This window comes from Aplidium turbinatum, chromosome 1 (assembly GCF_918807975.1).
Source record: "Aplidium turbinatum chromosome 1, kaAplTurb1.1, whole genome shotgun sequence".
Taxonomy (NCBI): Eukaryota; Metazoa; Chordata; class Ascidiacea; order Aplousobranchia; family Polyclinidae; genus Aplidium; species Aplidium turbinatum.
Genome location: NC_137472.1, coordinates 19,875,525 through 19,894,094, shown reverse-complemented (window position 1 = coordinate 19,894,094; position 18,570 = coordinate 19,875,525). Strand labels below are relative to the sequence as shown.

Below are 18,570 nucleotides of genomic sequence, written 5' to 3'. Positions count from 1 at the left end.
GGCAGTTCAAACAACCAATGTTGGTACTGAAACAGGAGAAGACAGCAGAAGCTCAAATTTGCAATTGATACATATTTCAATGAATTGTTTTACTAGATGTACAGTTTTAGCCAAAAACATATAATTTGTGGGACTTGTTTTCCTGTTAGGCTAGTAGTCTACAGTTGCCATTTTTTCTTGATCAAAAATAATTGAAATCTTTCATTGCTATTTCATAAACTTACATTTTGTTCTAGTTAATTTAATGCATCTGATATACCTGAAAAGCAAACTATATAAATCATGTCTTCTGTTAAACAAGAAGAACAATTAGTGGAAATGCAATCGAAACGGAAAAGACGGGTTAGTAGCATAAGTTAAAGTAAATATTAATACAGCAACAAAAATACATAATACGGTAATAATAACATTAACTTTATTGCGATTGTTTTTGTGTTTCAATTCTGTTGTTTTAATGAACTATTTTTAATGAAGCCTCAACAGGCAACTGGAAATGGAACAAAACGAAGGCCAATTCGCTTAGTGTCATCACTGGGAGAGGGAAAGTTGCTGGATAAGTTTCAGGTTTGTTGAATCAGATATTATCAAGTAAATATTGTCAAGTGAGAGTGATTTAATTTATTGTGAACATATTACAAAATTGGCTATATGTCAAAGTTTCAATATTTCTATCACTTCATTTCTTCAGTAGCCTTTGTGAATGCCGCTTGAGCAAAGTCTTTAAAGTTTTGCACAGATTCCGGCTTGTATTTTTTGGTAATCTACTGTAGTATTTTGCCCTATGTAGCCAGAAAAAGCGAATGACAAGAATAACCTAATTCCTTTGAAATTCTTTTGTACAAAACTACACCTTCCTGAAGATGTTATTTCCTGTAGAGCGCACTTGGAGAAAAGGAATCTAAGAAAAAGAAGAGAGAAAAAGGAGAAAAAGAGCGTAAGAGTGCCAAAGAAAAGAAAGATAGGGAGATGGCCAAGTTTCAAGCAGAGGTAGGCTACCTTTTTCACTAATCTCTTTGAAATAAGACATTGCTTTGGTAGAACAACGTCCTGTGAAGATTAAGCCATGGTATGCAACCTTTATAAGACTAATTATTTGGATAACACACAAAAAATGTAGATGTATATGAGCAAGGATCACATTTATACTACGCCTGGTTTAAAAAACAGCACTCAGACTTGAATATACCAGTAATATTTTATTTGTTGTTAGAACACCGGTATCATGGAATTGAGAAAAACATTCAGGTGATATTTTGAATTTATTGATGATAAAATATTGTGTATTTCATTTAGGGTAGATTTAAAGTAGATATATCGGAAGTCAAACAAAAGATAACATTTTCAAATACTCAATACGTGATGCTTGTCAATACAGTTAGATGCTCTCTTGGAAGACACTTCTTCTGTTCAAGCAATTGCTAAAAAAGATGAAAAGACTTATGTCCCAAAGCTCTCAGGGACCGTCAAGGTAATCAGGTTTGATTTGAAGTCTTGAAAGTCTTGAAATTCTGCAAAATATGCACAAATTGCAAAATATGTGCAAAATATGTGCAAAAATATGTGCAAATATCTGCAAAATATGCACAAATTAAGCAAAATTTGTTACGACATGCTAGCTTCCGAAAAATTGCATGGATACAGCAAGGCTATTCTGACTTAGTTGTATAATAAATATACCACGACCACTTAGTTAATAAACTTTAAGATTTTGAACAAATATGAAACTACCATAGATGTGTCCGTTTGCCAAATTTGAATAGTTTTTGTTTTACCTTCTTCACTCTTTCTAGAATGCAGTAATACTAATAGGCTAAATTACTCTTTCATAGCCTTCGCAATTGATGCAGGGAGCATGCAATAATGACATTATGCAGTAGCAGCGAGATGTTTTCTTCCCTTCAACTCAAATCATCACAGCGTTGTGTTGAATGTTGATATTTGTACAGTTACAGATGTTGATCAGATGAAAAGTAAATGAACTAATTTCTTGGGCATTTCATCAATTCTTTGCAAACTACTCATGTCATGTGATAAACAATTTAAATTGTAAAATAGCGTATATGCTTTGATTGCCCCTGCAATTTTTATGAACATAAACATTAGGACTCTGAAAGTGGGTGTGTTGGCCCACACATTAGTACCATTCACTTATTTACGACGCTAAGTACGACTCGTTAATATTTTAGGGAAAATTTGAAGCACTGGAAAGAAAAAAGAAGGAAGAAGAAGAAAACAAACTTTTACATGAAAGGGAGCGGAGGACAACCAGGGATTTAATTGAAAAGAAAAGAATTCAGATTGAACTTGCCAAGAAAAAACAGCAGGTAAGAGAATTACTTTTATTCAACTCTTTATTTTCTCATAAAAATATGCTGCCATACAAGACGCAGACCAATAGTTCAACGTTCGCTTGTCTAGTAGCTTGATAAACATCAGCAACTTGGTGCAGAGGTCACGAATATTTAGAAAAAATATACAATGACAATCATAATCTTGAGCGAAAATCTTTAAGTGATGGAAAACAGTATTGCAGGAGTGCATCTGTTTCATGCTCAAAACTGCATTGTATCGTTTCAACCAAGCATACACGTTACACGTTCATGGAAACATTTTTCACAAATAGGGCTTTCTTGAAGATGATGATGAATCAGTGGAAACTATCAAACCTGTGAAAGTTCCGGGAAAGCTGAAAAGTAGTTTTGAAGAATCTGATAAAAGAAGAAAAGAACATGAAAAAAAGAAAATTGAATTGGAAAAGCAAATAAAGTTATCTTCAGAATTGAAAGCAATGAAAGAACTCCATCGTGCACAGGAAGAAGAGGAAGAAAAAGAGGTAAGTAGGCTACAGTATATATAACTATGTATGCCTTATCAAGCATCCCAATGGGTGAGTAGGTTTATTCAGAGATGTACGTATACGCCGCAAATTCTACGCCGTAGACTTGGGGCGTAGACTTTTTGTTTACGCTAACGCTTACGGCCACATTTTTTGGATAGTTGTCGCTTGAGGCTACGCCGTAAAGTTTTCGCGTTTTTTTAGCGCATAGCGTCAACGTATACTTTTTAATATCTTTTTTTCGCTACAACACGCCAATACCTTCCAGCGCAGCAGTTGAAAGAATGTTTTCAATGGGCAAAGACATATTGAAACCAAAACGCAGCAAAATGTCAGATGAACACTTTCAGATGCTTGTGTTTCTTCGTGGAAATTCAAAATAAAACTTGTTTGTTTCGAGTGGTTTATACCGTGTGAATGTTTGGCACCTAGCAAACAAAACGAGTTTACGCTAGTGTATGCGCTGACGCTGACGCCGCCAACTTTTTTTACAAGTCACTTTGACGCATAACGTCTAACGTTTTCGTTTACGCTGACGGCGTCAATATTTTTGTATACGCGTACATCACTGGATTTATTCATACGTGTTCAAGGTAGCATAATACTTCCATTTTTTAAAAACTTTGGTTTGACGACCACAAAATGATAAATAGGCCTAAGTTGTTCCCAGCTTTGAAGACAAAGCTGACTTTCACCACTGACAAGATTTTGAAAAATACCGAACGCCGAACATGTTTCTGGCATAAATAATTTCAATGCTACCGATATCGGAAAACAAGCTGCTATCTTTTTTTTCAAAAGAACAATGAGTCAAAAATTAAATCTCCCCAAGCCAAAACTCCAGGAAAATTAAAGACAAATTTAATTGATATTCTTCGGGAGCAAGAAGAGCAACAACGCCACCTTGTAGAAGAAGAAAGAAGACAAAAACTAGAGGAAGAAAAGCAACAGTTTCGACTTGCTAAACTAGTTAGTTTCGGTTTAGATATTATTTTCACTACACCTATGTTATTTTGTGCTTTTTTAAATTTATATTATTAGTTGTTTCATGTAGCAAAAAGTAGAAATATGAATAATTATATCAAACAACTTATCATAAACTTGTTCAATTTATTTCAAAAATTGAAAACTATTTGTATTAATTTTGTTGATTGCAAATTACATGAAATGAAAAAATAAAAATTGCTTTTTACTGATTGATTGAAATGTTTTTAAAAACTTGAAAGTCCTCCCTGAAATACTAAACAAGATGATTACCCTGAAGTCCGAATACTGCACATAGCAAACATTAATGGAATTAACCAATTACTGCATATACACAATAAATTCCAATTTTTGATACTGCAAGAAGCAATGTTTTTCCACAGGCTTCCAGCTCCCAAGAAAGCAATGACACGACGAACAGCGCAGCTTCACTAGCATCTTCCAGTACAAGCAGCACTGAGAAAATAAAAACAAAACCTTCCCGTTTATCTTCATCTTTCACACAATTTGATGTTCTTGAAAAGCAAAGAATGGAGAAAGAACGAAAAAGGTTGCAAGCAAGACGAAAAGCGCTGTTAGAAGAAGAAAGGAAATTATTTGAGGAATCAAGAAAACAACAGGAAGAAATGAATGAATCAGAAATAAAGCAAATTGTAAACAATGATAAAATTGAGGTAATAGATTTTTAACCGTTTTCGTGGGTCTACTGTTTAAAACAGTTTAAAGATAACATTTTTAGTAGAAAAAATGTATGGTACATTAGGTACAATATATGTGCAGACGTATAATGTTCTTGAAATCTCGTTTGGTTACATTGCTTCTATTTGTTCTAGATGCTAAACAAAAAACAATATTTTTTCACATATTTAAGGCGTTGACATCAAAAGAAAAATGTCTTCTTTAAGAAATAAAGCTATTGTGTAAGAAAGAAAAAAAGAAATGGAACAACCCTTGGCTGCTGTCGCATGCATAACGCTTTACTTTTTGCAATGCAGTACATAGGATCTATGTTTGACGTAACAGCCTTATGCCTCGTGACTGACGATTAGAAAATAATTTCAAGTTCACCTTCGAGCATGTTGAGATATCTTTTCGAAAACCAACAGCAATGTCGCACAAGTATTTTCTGAAAGTCATGTTGTAGACTATTTATTTGAAGATTTAAAGCAAGCTTTCATGGAAATTTGTCGTTTAAAGGATAAGAAACCTGGAAAGCTGGATGATTCTTTAACCAGATTTGACTTGGTCACCCAGCAGAGATTTGAAGAGCAAAGAACAAAACTGTGGGAAGAAAGAGCTAAACTTTTAGAAGAGGAGAAAGCACATTTTAGGAAATTAAAGGTGATTCACTAAAAGTTGTAAAAAGAATATTTTTATTGTTTGTTTCCGATAAATCTTGGTGAACATATCTTCATTGAACGGATATGTTTAAAATGTGCATCAATCCTTCATTATGGCAGTTATTCACTTATAGTTTAGCTTTCAAATTAGATGACGTGCAGTAGGCTAGATGATTTTAAACTGTTATCCTATTTGATTTGAATTGTAGTCAAAATAAATCAATCTTCATTCAACTGACTAGGATAAGAGAACCGACGAAAAGTCAAGTGACGAAGAATCAGAAGGAGGCCAAGACTCAACAGATGGTGATGATACTTCTGATGCTAAAATTGTAAGAAATAAAAAACGAAACAAAGTTGAAAGAAGACCCAGCAAACTTGACAGGTCCAGGTTAAAGTTTGATGTTTTGGAGAAAGAACGAATGGACAAAGAAAGGCGTGACATTCAGGTAGGCTACATATATAGACTAAATACTTGTACCAACATGTTTAATAACATGTTTGAACAAAAAAAACTTAGGATTATGATCACTAGGCTACCGTAAAAGATTACATTCTTTTCCTTGTCTTCCACTATACTAATTTTAATAAAGTATCTAATCTTCGTGCTATACAGTACATTGAATGATTGTGTTCATCTCATATGACCTGTAAACACTTCTTTTTCCTTGTCAACTTCAAATTTGTTTTATAGATTGACATTCAATTTTTTAGTTGCTTTTTAAAGAATTTGAACATGATATTTTTATTAGAATAAGCTTATTTAGGTGAAATTACACAATAAATACTGTCAATACTACAAAAAGTGCTCAATGCCAAAAAAAAGCCAAGCAGAGCAAATTACATCAAATATAGTGATTACTTTCTAAAACCTCTACAGCCTGTGTCACCCTAAATGAGGGATCATCAGAAGGTCCGGGAAAATATGCATAAGCAATAAATCAGTAATACCTGAAAAGATATTAAATATTATAATATAACGTTAATTTAATCTGCCAAAAAACCTTCAGAATTACAAAGGGCTACCTCCATCGATTACCACAAAAGCCTCAGTTAAAATGATTGATTGAAACCAAGCAGACTGATAAGGTTTTTTGTTTCACATGTTTAGTTGTTGCAGCAGCATGTTTTCATGTGTTTTACCATGATGCACCTAAAATATGTTTTCAATTAGGAAAAGCGAAATTTGTTGCTCGAAGAAGAAAAACGGCTCTTTGAACTTGCTAAGCAACAAAAAGAAGGACTATCAAGCGAGTCTGACGACGACAAAGACGAAGTGAGCAGAGCATTTTTTTGTTCATATTGGGAGAAGGCCTATCGGTTTAGGTCTATCTGCCTGTTGCACGTAATTACATGGTGAGAAGGATAATGTAATTCAATAAAACGTCATAGGAAATTGATAGAATGTGCATGGTGGTACAAGGCAAAATCAATTTAATGACACCCTCTGACAATGAAGAATGTTCTTTTATTGACATAAATCTAGATTAAAGTATGACTGTTCCTTGATATTGAAATTTGGGACTGCTGTTTTTAGAAAGCTCAGTGAGTTTATTTTCAAGTTTCAAAGAAAATGGAAAGAACCGCTTTCTATGCGACAGAATTGACATATCAGTTCAAAATGTAAAGGTCATCAAAACCATAAAGAACACACTCGCACAATGCATAGGCACATTTACCATTTCACGGAGTAATCAATGGAGAATTTATAGAATGTTGATTTTCAATAAACAAATGTATTTACTTTCTTAATTCAAAAGATGTTTTAGTTAGCTATCGGAAATTGTTAAGATGGCTTGCGGTCCACTTTTAATAGACTCCTGACCCATCAGTGAGCTTTGACTCATTGATTGGGAAGAGCGTTTGTAATGGACGATGCCTCGGCACGTGCAGAACCCGACGACAACACTAGGCTTATGACAGCATCAGATCGACTGTATTTTTATTTTCCCTATAGCTCAGTTGGGTAATAGCTCGAAGACATTTGTAAACGAAGAAACGACAAAGTCAAATAGCGCTATGTTGTCTTGTGGAAATATGGCAAATAAGTAACTCTTTTCTTATCATTCTAATTGTTGCAAATAATTTTAAATATACCAGGAGAAACATACAGAGCCAGGCCGTTTAGATTATTCAAGAACCAAATTCGACATTATGACGGAACAAAAATTCGACGAAGAAAGAAAAAGAATCCGAGATGAAAGGGACCGTCTGATGGTTGAAGAAAGAAAGTTAATGGAAGAGGAAAAATTAAAACTACAAGTAAATGTTTTGTGATGCAGTTTCTGGTCTGATCAAAAAAACGTTCGCACGATGCCAAAAAAACAACATTTTTGAGCAGCTGTTCTGTAAACGTAAAAGATACTGAAGCCTGTCATAAGCCAGGCTGTTCCAAAGATTTTAAGGAAGGTACTCACTAGAGAAGCTTTTTTAATTATTAAAGCCACGCCTAATCTTAGGCCCCTCTCCGATATAAAATTTTATAACTGCTTTGTTGTTATTCCAGAAAATGGAGAAAGAAGAAAGCCACGATGAAATCAAAGGTGAAACAAAAGTGAAGAAAACAAGAAAACCCCGACGGTTGGATAAATCGTTCACTGAATTTGATGTTTTAGAAAGAAGAAGATTACAAGAAGAGAATAACAAGCTCCACGAAGACAAAGCTAGAAAATTAGAGGAGGAGAAAAGATTATTCAAAGAAGCCAGAGAAAAGATGGTGCTTAGTTTATAATGCTTAGCGTAGAAATGAAAATGCATGAGCGAGCTACTGCACAGTGTACAAACTAATTTTATTAAATAACAATAAAATTATTTAATTTTATCTTACTTTAGACAAAGTACACATTGTTTCTGATACTTTCACTACAATTTATAGACCACTGAAGACGAACCAGATGATAATGAAGAAGATGTCAGCAGCTCTACTAATAAACCAAATCGCCTTCCAGTTAATTTAACAAATTTTGACATGCTTGAACGAGAGCGAATGGAAAAGGAACGATTTAAGACACAGCAGCAAAGAATAAAGACGTTGGAAGACGAATTGAAAATGTTTGAAAAACAGAAAGAAGGATACGAAGTACGTTAAAGTGCAGATTAAATAAATTGTCTTCTTCATTTTAACTGAAAAAGAATAAATAACGTTGGCTCAATTCTGCGCTTATGCAGTTACCCAAGTATTGCTTTTTCAGTAGAGCTTCTCATTCAGCGGCACCGAATGCCACTTTTTACCAGAAGCAACACAAACAAACTAGAAATTCATTACTCCTTACTGCGTAAACGGATTGGTGTCAATCAATCAAAGTCTCCTCATCCTTCGTAACTGGACCAACGTTGTGGTGACGTGAGCAACACGTTTAAATCAAATTTTTAAGAAAAACACTTTGTGATACGGAAGTACGTTACCGTGAACGTTACAAAATAGTATGTTCCAAGTTGACAAAGCGAAGTGAGAGAGAAATGCAAGGTGCCAGAACAATGGGAAAACCATGTTCGTTGGATTCACATTTGCACGTGAAAAAAATGATCGAACCAACACAGCTTCCATCTTTACGTGATGTGATGAACTGTTTGTCGCTTAGTCTGGAGTTGACTTCTTTGTGTGGGTAGATTGATTATCAGAAAAAATTACAGCATGAAAGGCATTTTAAGTTTAACCTTTTAAAAATTACGCAGTACTTCTCTTACTTATAGTTTTGTAAAATTCTATTATAACTTCCACTATTGGATTATCACAATTTCCAATTATCCAACGATATCCAATAGTGGATATCGTTGGATAATTGGAAATTGTTGTCATTTCAATCTTATCATTTTTAACCTTCTTGTTGAAATTAGATAGCAATTTGTTACGCTCGGATACTGTAAAAAACCAATTGTTATATAATTTTTTATATTTTAGGACAGTGACGATGATATCACCAGTGCATCTAAAGAATTGATGATGTCAGACAAGAAAGCTCCTCGACCTAAACGTCTTGCATCTTCCTTCACGAAGTTCGATCTTATTGAAAAGGAAAGAAGGGAGGAAGAGAGAGCTAGGCTACAAAAAGAAAAAGCTCAACAATTAGAAGAAGAAAGAAAAATGTTTGCAAAAAGCTCACGAGATATGGTAAGTTCCATTACATTTTTAAATTGATTGAAAGTTTTAAAGTTCATAACTGGGAATATTTACTTACACAAATACATTGAGCAAAACAACATTTTCTTTGCAAACGTTCGCTTTTCCGAAAATTTATTTTTTTATCAGCTGCTGGTAATGGCACCAGAGAAAGATATTGCTGTCGGCAGTTGCATTCGGCGTTCCAGTAAAACTCAATTACGTCCAGCTGCAACTGCAAGTGAGCTGCAACCTCATTAGGGTCCAAACTGAGAGGAAAAGTGAACAGCAACACATCCTTTTCTATTGAGGCAAATCCGAAATGCAGAGCTTGAATTCGATAGCAAGGGATGCCAAAAGTGCTGCATAGGCGACTGTAGTTAGAAAGTATTGTAATCATTTGCCTAGTCAAAAAAACGCAAGTTAAATGGATAAGATTTATATGTATCTACAAGACGAAGCTAACACATTGGACAAAAACAAGCCCGACCATTTAAAAACGCATCGTATTTTTATGCTGAATCACGTGACTACGTGTTCTCCTTGGATCTGCTGTTGTCACGGAAATGAAATAACATTTGTAACTATTGTAATTACAGCCTGACTGTGAATCAGACGAAGATAATTCCAAGCACGATCGAACAACACTGGACCACAGATCAATTAAAAAGATGGACATTCGTGGAAAAATGGAAGCTGTTATGAGAGCACAAGAAGACGCAGAAAGAAAGAGAATAGAAGAAACAAAATTCACACGAATGACAGTGGAACAGCAGGAAATATTTTTAGCTAAGCAAAGACAGGTACAGTACAATAAACAAGCTTGGCTGCAGTATGCTTAGCAATAATGAGTAACACTTCTTCTTTCATTTTTTCAATTGTAAGCTTCATGTATTTTAACTTTGATAACTCAAAGATTCACGATTTTTAATTTAAGTTTTATTGGAATTGTTGTTAAATTAAAGCAAGATCTTGGAGCATCTTTGCAGTGACTATGGCTTTAAAGAAAAAAAAAAATGCAGTTTATAGGCGGCATAAAATCTTTTTATTTATAGTTGCATATATTGTTTTAATTGAAAAATAGCCTCTCTTGAGACTCCGGTGTCTCTCGCTATAAGTTATAACAGTCACAGAATCTTTATTTTCATACAAACTTAAGGTTGGCTATAGAAAGTTCTTTCTTTTTTTTCTATTCTTTTGAGCTACTTTGACGTGTCAAATTAATTATATGAGTCTTCAAATTTTTAATGAAATGAAAAATGTTGGTGGGATTTTATCGATCTATTAAGTGAGACAAGCAGAGCAATGGCTCTGGGGTGACAAATAACCAGGTTGAAGATTAAGAGGAAATATAGGCTAAGCGTTTTTGTCGCACACTGCTTTTGATGGGAACTGTACGTTAGCTACCCCACGCACTTTTCACTTAAATTTTGCTTTTGTTAATACTGTAAAGGCAAAGATTTTTTTTTGTAAGCATTGCACACTAACAACGTAGCCTAATTATAACAATTACTAAACTTTGACAATGTTTTATATTGCATTATCATATGTACAATACTTTGTGTTAAACCATGATTGTATAGTCGTATTTAAGGCTTAGTACAATGAGAACGTTATCTCCTCATCCCCGGATGCTTGGATCAAGTATGGGACTCACCTTACCTTTTTTGCAGTAGTATTTGGTGATGCTAACTTGAAGTTAAACCAAAGCTTCTAAGTATACGCCCAATCTAGTTTTAAAACTCGAGTCCGATTGCAAGAGCTGATGTTTTAGTTCAACTTGCAGATTGAATTGCTCAAAAAGCAGATAGAAAACGCTGAAACCGAATCTTTTTCGGATGACGAAAGCTATGATGATGAAGAGGAAAGTGAAAGCGGAGATGGAAGCTACAGCGATCAAGAAGACAATGAAGCGGTAAGCCGATGACATTTCGTATTCGGATACTTTCACACTAAGCTAACATTAAGCAATTACACACCAAATCACGTATGATTTCAATATTTTTGCAAATTTGACCCATATGAACAAATCACATCGGAAAATATATAAGATTCATCACTTGACAGCGGATGTTGTTTAGCCTTTCGTATAGGTACCCATAGCTTGCTTTGAATTTTTTTAGTGGTAGGCAAATGTGGGTAACGGTAGGCAAATGTAGCCTAGTCTGCAATTACCAGAAGAACGTAAGAATTATTCTGTAATCAAGAAATGCCTGGTAAATAGTCTTTTTCTGTAGCCAACTTTTGAATTTTTATTTCTTTCTATAACCTAATGAGGTAATCTCCATACCGGTGGCAGATACTTCTGTCCAGCGAAAGACAAGCTTTGCAATGCTTGTGGCAAGATCGGTCATTTTCAACGTGTTTGCCAAAACAACCTTCGGAAAGCAGCTGCAATACCATTTGCAGGCCAGAAGTCCCCACTTGACGATGACAACACAGCCCATGATAAAGCTGAAAAATCTCACTTGTATTCTGTTCTTGGTACAGTCCCAGAATGCTTAAACAAAACCACACTACGTACACAAATTAAAGGGGTGGATTTCGATTGCTTGCTGGACACAGGTGCATCCGACAACTTCATGAGTGCCAAAGCTGCAAAATTTATTAAACTGCAACCTCAAGGCAAGCCATCTAAAGTTTCAATGGCTTCGGACCAACTCACTGCACAAGTGCTGGGGAAAGTGTGTACTGACGTCAAACTTCAAGAGAGAAAGTATGCCAACGTCGTCTTTGGAGTAGTACCAAAACTTTGTGCCGACATCATACTAGGTCAAGGTTTTCTAAACCAGCATGAAGAAGTTGTGTTCAAGCTTGATGGATCACAAAGAAAGTTAGTGATCGGAGACTCTTACTGCGGAGTATCTGCCTCAACCATGGAATCTCCTCGTTTATTCCAAAGTTTGGAACCTAACTCCAAGCCCATCGCTACTAAGTCTCGGAATTTCAATCAAGAAGATCGTAAATTCATCCGGGAGGAGGTAAGCAAACTTTTGTCCGAGAAAATTATCGAACCTTCTTATTCACCTTGGCGAGCGCAAGTGCTGGTTGCAAGAGATGGACGACATAAACCAAGAATGGTTGTTGACTATTCGCAAACTATAAATAGATTTACGTTACTTGATGCTTATCCGCTTCCTAAAATAAGTGATCAAATTGCGAAAATCGCAGAAGGATCTGTGTTTAGCACTTTAGATTTAAAATCCGCTTATTATCAAATTTCGCTTTGTCCTGCTGACCGCCCATTTACGGCTTTTGAAGCCGAAGGAAAATTATTTCAATTCACGCGTTTACCATTTGGTATTACTAACGGTGTGTCGTTTTTTCAACGAATTGTTGACAAACTGATCGAAAAGCATAATTTGACTGACACCTATGCCTATCTTGATAATATAACTGTGTGTGGCAATGATCGAGCAGATCATGACGCGAAATTAAACGCCTTGTTTGCTGCAGCTAAAGCCGAGGGCTTAACTTTTAATGAATCGAAATGTGTTTTTGCTCGTAATGAGATTGACTTACTGGGTTATAGACTTTCACACCGTAAAATCAAACCTGACCCCGAACGCCTTAAACCCTTGCTCGAACTTACCTTGCCGAAATCTAAACCAGAATTACAACGGGTTTTGGGAATGTTTTTTTACTATGCCAAATGGGTACCTGATTTCTCTGAAAAGGTTAGACCTTTAGTACAATCCAATCTATCATCTTCTTTTCCTCTACCCTCTGACGCTATTAAAAGCTTCGAAACTTTACGTGAGGGTCTTGCATCTGCTTGCCTCACCAGTGTCAAAGAAGGAATTCCATTTGTAGTGGAGTGCGACGCTTCGGAGCATACCTTAGCTGCCACCTTAAATCAGGGAGGGCAACCTGTTGCCTTTCACTCTAGAACATTTTCTCGTTGCGAAGCAAACTATTCAACTGTAGAAAAAGAAGCTTCGGCTATCATGGATACGGTTAGAAAGTGGAGCCATTTATTACATGGCCGCAAGTTTACACTTCTGACAGATCAAAGGGCCGTTTCCTTCATGTTTGACCCAAAACGACTAGGTAAAATTAAAAACAACAAAATCCAGCTCTGGCGTGCCGAATTGGGAAATTTCGATTACGACATCTTGCATCGACCCGGTAAAAGCAATCTAGTTCCAGATGCGTTATCCAGAGCGTGTACACTATCTTCTAACTCGCCCGATCTTACCAAAATCCATGAAAAACTTGGGCACCCTGGCATTACACGTTTGTCCCATTTCATTCGCACTAAAAATCTGCCTTTTTCTATGGAAGATGTCAAATATGTTTGTTTGCACTGCAAAGTCTGCGCTGAATTAAAACCTCGATTTTATCGTAAACCAGCCGAATTGTTGATTAAATCGATGAGACCATGGGAAAGACTTAGCATTGACTTTAAAGGACCCCTCGATGGCAGGAATAAGTATATGTTGATTGTTGTTGATGAATATAGTCGCTATCCTTTCGCATTTGCATGTAAAGACATGACTTCGCCCACTGTTATTCGATGCCTTGGTCAACTCTTTTCTTTATTTGGTCATCCATTGTATATCCACAGCGACCGAGGCTCTTCATTCATGTCTCAAGATCTCAAGCAATATCTTTCAGACAGAGGAATTGCGAGTAGTCGGAGTACACCATACCACCCTACCGGCAACTCTCAATGTGAAAGAATTAACCAAACTGTTTGGAGAACTGTCAAACTCTTAAGAACGTATGACCAGCCTGAGAGCTGCTGGGAGGCAGTTCTACCCGAAGCTCTGCACGCAGTACGATCTCTCTTATGCACTGCAACCAACACCACTCCCCACGAACGATTTCTGGGGTTTAGTCGTCGAAGTATGTTCGGTCAATCTCTTCCTAGCTGGCTTATCCAGCCAGGACCAGTCCTACTCCGACGTTTTGTCCGAAATAAAAGCGATCCGCTTGTGGAAGAGGTCGAGCTATTGGACGCAAACCCGAGTTTCGCCCATGTGCGATTTCCCAATGGTCGGGAATCTTCCGTCTCAACCAACGATCTTGCCCCAACACCTAGAAAAGGATCAAACAATGATAACATGATTTCTACTCCTTCTGAATCTCCCTCTCAAACTTCACTCACACAACAAAATATTACATCAGAACCTCCATGTACACAACAGAACCCTTCACCAGAAACCGCAGGTACACAGCAAAATCTTACACCAGATATTGATGCAGATGCTCATACTTCTTCGGAATCTAATCATGAAATGACTAAATCTCCCTTAACCATTTCTACGCACCCGAGACGTTCTTCTAGAGCAGAGGTCACCAAACTACGGCCCGCGAACTGATTTCATCCGGCCGCCACGTGCTGCGGAAATAACAGCTGCACTACAACTGTTGAGGACTTTTTGTGTAATAGAGACTTCTTTGTTAGAATTGTTCGTTCTTATAGTTCATTGTTGTATGTTGATTGTTGAATTTGTATAATTTTCCACCAGGAAGCCTACATGTTGGTGTTCTGTTTTTATCATTAGGCCACGACAAATGGGGACAGCCTAGGCCAAATTTGGAAAGATGTAATGTTTTATCAAGAGCACGATGCCCTGTAGTGTATCACAGCAGGGGATAACTTTTCCAGCAACCTTTCGATTTTCATCACAACTTTGCTATTCCACCGCTGACTTTATTATTTATTGTGCTCAATTTAAGTCAATGAAGATTCTAAATAGTTGTAGGCCTATATCTTTTCACAGTCTGCATCCGGCCCGCAGCTGTTAATCTCGCAGCAATCCGGCCCTCAGAGAAAAAAGTTTGGTGACCCCTGTTCTAGAGTAACTAGACCACCTGAAAGATATGGTCACAATATATACGATGTTTGAGGTGCCTGTAGGTAATGCATTTATTTATCATGTATGAAATGTATCTGTTTGTTATTATATCGTTTTGTCAATTTGGTATTGTATTATTCGAAGATGGTGTTCCGAAGATGAAGGAGGGAAGAATGTGGTATTTACGTCTTGACAACATCTGCAATTTGTGTTTGGTAGTTATGCCATCTGCTGCTTGATTAAGAAGCGCGATGCCTCTGGCACCACAAGCATTCTTTCCTTTCAACTGCTTTGCCAGAGCGTCGCAGTCTTGTGTTTGAAACTATATGTTATAGTAGAAGTTTGTGTTGTATGCCTACTACGTTACCTATTGCTATCAGTTTGTCTTTAGTTCTTATTGTTTTGTATTTCTATATTTCAGTGAATAAAAGCCTCAATTGGTTATTAAATGTTTCATCTCAGCAGCCATAAAGCATCTGTTACTGTAGCCTATGTTCTATTCAATGTCAAGAAGAAAGTTTTTTTTTTTCAGTTAAAAGAATCTTCCGAAAATGAGGATGAAGGTGAGAAGATGTTTGTCGCTCGCCATTGTTTTCACAATAATATGTTTATAACTTATGTGAAATTACTGTATTATCATCTCTTTACTAATTTGCTTTGATCAAGAAAGCATCATAACAAATAAACTATTATGCGTCAGAATCAGATCACATCTGTTTTTTAAAGAAATTAGCCCATTGGAATGCTTCAAACATTTATTATGTTCTAATTATCTTCATTTGAATAAAGTAAATTTTAATTATTTTTTTTCAAGAATGAATTTCATATTGTTTATATTTCATCAAGTTTTTGAGTGAAATGCCAATATAGTAGCCTAAGTATATGACCATGTTAGTTTTTGAAATATTTCTGTTTTAAATACTTAAATTGACTTGCAGTGAATAAGTTCACTTTTTTAAAAGACGCAGAATCACAATCTACGCACAGCGGAAGCACAAAAAGCAACTCTTCAGGAAGTTACAGCGGAGCACCTTACTTTGTGCAAACTCTGCGGAATCTTTCAGTGACCGAAGGCGATCCTGTTCGATTTGATTCCAACATAAATGCGAATCCACATCCGAAGGTCATGAGAAAAAGTTTTAAAATTAACGTTGCTTTTTGTCACAAGCACTTGAAAAACTGGTACGGTAGATATTTTGTTTCTAAGGGAAAGTAAGAACTCACGAAATAAGGCCATAAAATTTACTACTAGGCATGAACAATTGAACATACACGCGATGTTGATGACAATCTTTGTCAGGTAGAACTATGATTTCTGAAAGTGCTCTATCGTGCCAATTTGTTTGATTTCAGAGTTCTGGCCACATTTTTTGGTCTGCACGTCTTGATTCGCGTTTTGTGAGGTTCACTTTTTTCTAAACGTTTACTATATTTGGGATGTAGCCTATTATTTTTGCTGTGGTGGTCAACAATAAATAAATAGGCTAGTAACCTACTCGTTGCACCTTTCTAAATATTAATTTCAATTTCCAGGTGACTTGGTATTTTAAAAATCGTCTGATACGAAACAGCCCGGACTACCAATATATGGCCAAAGGCACCCAGTATTCCTTGTACATGAATGAGAGCTTTGTTGATGACGTTGGAGAGTATATGTGCAAAGCTGTCAATGACAAAGGTGTAGCCACAAGCAAAGCCTGTCTGTATGTTAAAGGTAAGAAAATTATTATTCTGATGTAAAACTAGCACAAAAATAATTGTAAGTAGCATGCTCTCACCTAGGCTATAGGCTGTAGTTGAAGTGCTATAGCCAGTAGACTAACTGTCCAATCAAGTTGGGTTAAAGAGTTTTAGTTTTTTTTGTCTGTATTTCGAAGAAATTTGAACTTTCAGATTTGAAAAAACATAACTTCAATTGCTTATTTTGCAGAGCCAGGGAGCCTATAATCGTGTTGGTAAACCTAGCCTACTATAAGATTAAGTGTATATCATACATCAAACTCATATTAGTTCACCGCCCGCCTGCGTTGAAAGTTTCTGAATTGTAACCTATGTGTTTAAAAGCAACACTAGCTTTTTGAGATAGATACATTTCCGAATAAAAACTGATAATAGCCTATAGACCTCCAATTTTATATACCGCTACTTGTCGTGGTATAATTTAGTATGGAACCGAGTTCGCTTTACACATTTTTTTTTCTGTTTTAGAATGTGATTGAAGATTGTACAACTATGATTCAAGCTGCAGGCTCAGTCTCCATTGTCATTATGGAGCGTTTTCTTTCCGTACAATATAATCAAACTGCTAGGTTAGGCTATATGTAGGCTGCAACGATGAAATAGTCCTGTGAAGACGTTGCTCTCTTGTTTCTTGTCATGTTCTGTACACATAAAACTTACAACGTAACTTGATTTTTTATTATTTTCTACTTACAAAAATTGTTTTCATCTATTGATGAAGAATTTGAAGCTTAAATTATAAACTGCTGAAGCGGATGTTAATAGAATGCGAAATCTATATTTGTATCAATACAAAGTTACAGCTTTTGTAGAGAGTTTGTCTTGTTGAACCATAGGCATACGAAGCCGAGCAACGTTATCAAGTTTAACATATTAAAGATTAGCCTATTATATTTATAAAAAACACAAAACTACGCAACAATTAAATATCGAACGTTTTCGACATCACAAGATGTCTTCTTCAGGAATAATATACATACAACTTAACTACATCTGAATAAAATACAATGGTTAACTAAATCTATAAACAGGAAAAAACAAAAACTGCACAGTAGCCTACTTCTGACTAGCTCAAACTCAACGATAGGCTCCACGAGAATCAAAGGTAACTGCATCAAAAGGTGTTAAACAGATCACATGATATGGTAGAAAGGCAAGGTGCGAAAAAACTAATTTTAAAATACAGAGAGCAAGAAAGACGAGCCGCAAGCCTACAATTGTCTGTTCAAAAGTGGATTGTGACGTTTTATGTACAAGGCTTCCAAGATCTTAGGTTGATACTCAAACCTGCCTCTGGACATGATCTCAAATTGCTTGATAGAAACGTTGTTTTGACATTCTGTACATGAGAAAATGTGATCTTTAATTGCGCTTTTCTGTACAGAATTCAAATTGAGGTGTTCCCCAGCTCTAGTCGATAAATGTCTTGTTGACATACCGATGCATGTCAGGCTTGCATCACGCAAACAACTGAATTTATAAACGACATTAGAACATAGAGCAAAGGGCGTATATAGAACGTTCAAAGTAGGCAAATATTTCCAGCTGAAGTCGCCTACGCCCTTTGCTCTGTGTTCTAATGTCGTTTATAAATTCAGTTGTTTGCGTGATGCAAGCCTGACATACATCGGTAGCCTATGTCAACAAGACATTTTTCGTGGAGCCTATCGTTGAGTTTGAGCTAGTCAGAAGTAGGCTACTGTGCAGTTTTTGTTTTTTCCTGTTTATAGATTTAGTTAACCATTGTATTTTATTCAGATGTAGTTA

At 36.0% G+C, this 18,570-nt stretch overlaps 1 protein-coding gene across 3 annotated transcripts; it reads left to right on the top strand.

Moving 5' to 3' along the window:
- Positions 1-235: 235 nt before the first annotated feature.
- LOC145771644 (uncharacterized) lies at positions 236-17,683 on the top strand. Of its 3 annotated transcripts, XM_082583381.1 has the most exons (22): positions 236-342; positions 475-564; positions 877-987; positions 1,376-1,468; positions 2,187-2,324; positions 2,624-2,833; positions 3,638-3,805; positions 4,204-4,494; positions 5,018-5,161; positions 5,403-5,609; positions 6,335-6,436; positions 7,261-7,422; positions 7,667-7,703; positions 7,776-7,876; positions 8,036-8,239; positions 9,062-9,271; positions 9,859-10,062; positions 11,046-11,174; positions 15,596-15,626; positions 16,026-16,186; positions 16,597-16,777; positions 17,272-17,683. In XM_082583381.1, the coding sequence occupies exons 1-22, from the start codon at positions 283-285 to the stop codon at positions 17,280-17,282; spliced, it is 3,045 nt and encodes a 1,014-aa protein (XP_082439507.1). In that variant the 5' UTR covers positions 236-282; the 3' UTR covers positions 17,283-17,683. The 3 variants fall into 3 exon arrangements, with proteins under 3 accessions (XP_082439507.1, XP_082439499.1, XP_082439514.1); XM_082583373.1 differs by having other exon boundaries at positions 7,667-7,876; XM_082583388.1 differs by lacking the exon at positions 3,638-3,805 and having other exon boundaries at positions 7,667-7,876.
- The last annotated feature ends 887 nt before the right edge of the window (positions 17,684-18,570 follow it).

Bases quoted from the DNA above. Each gene is read 5' to 3' on its own strand.
- LOC145771644 (XM_082583373.1), top strand. From the start codon at position 283: ATGTCTTCTGTTAAACAAGAAGAACAATTAGTGGAAATGCAATCGAAA. The intron at 7,877-8,035 runs GTGCTTAGTTTA...TACAATTTATAG, and splicing joins AAGAAGCCAGAGAAAAGATG to ACCACTGAAGACGAACCAGA. The intron at 11,175-15,595 runs GTAAGCCGATGA...TTTTTTTTTCAG, and splicing joins ATCAAGAAGACAATGAAGCG to TTAAAAGAATCTTCCGAAAA.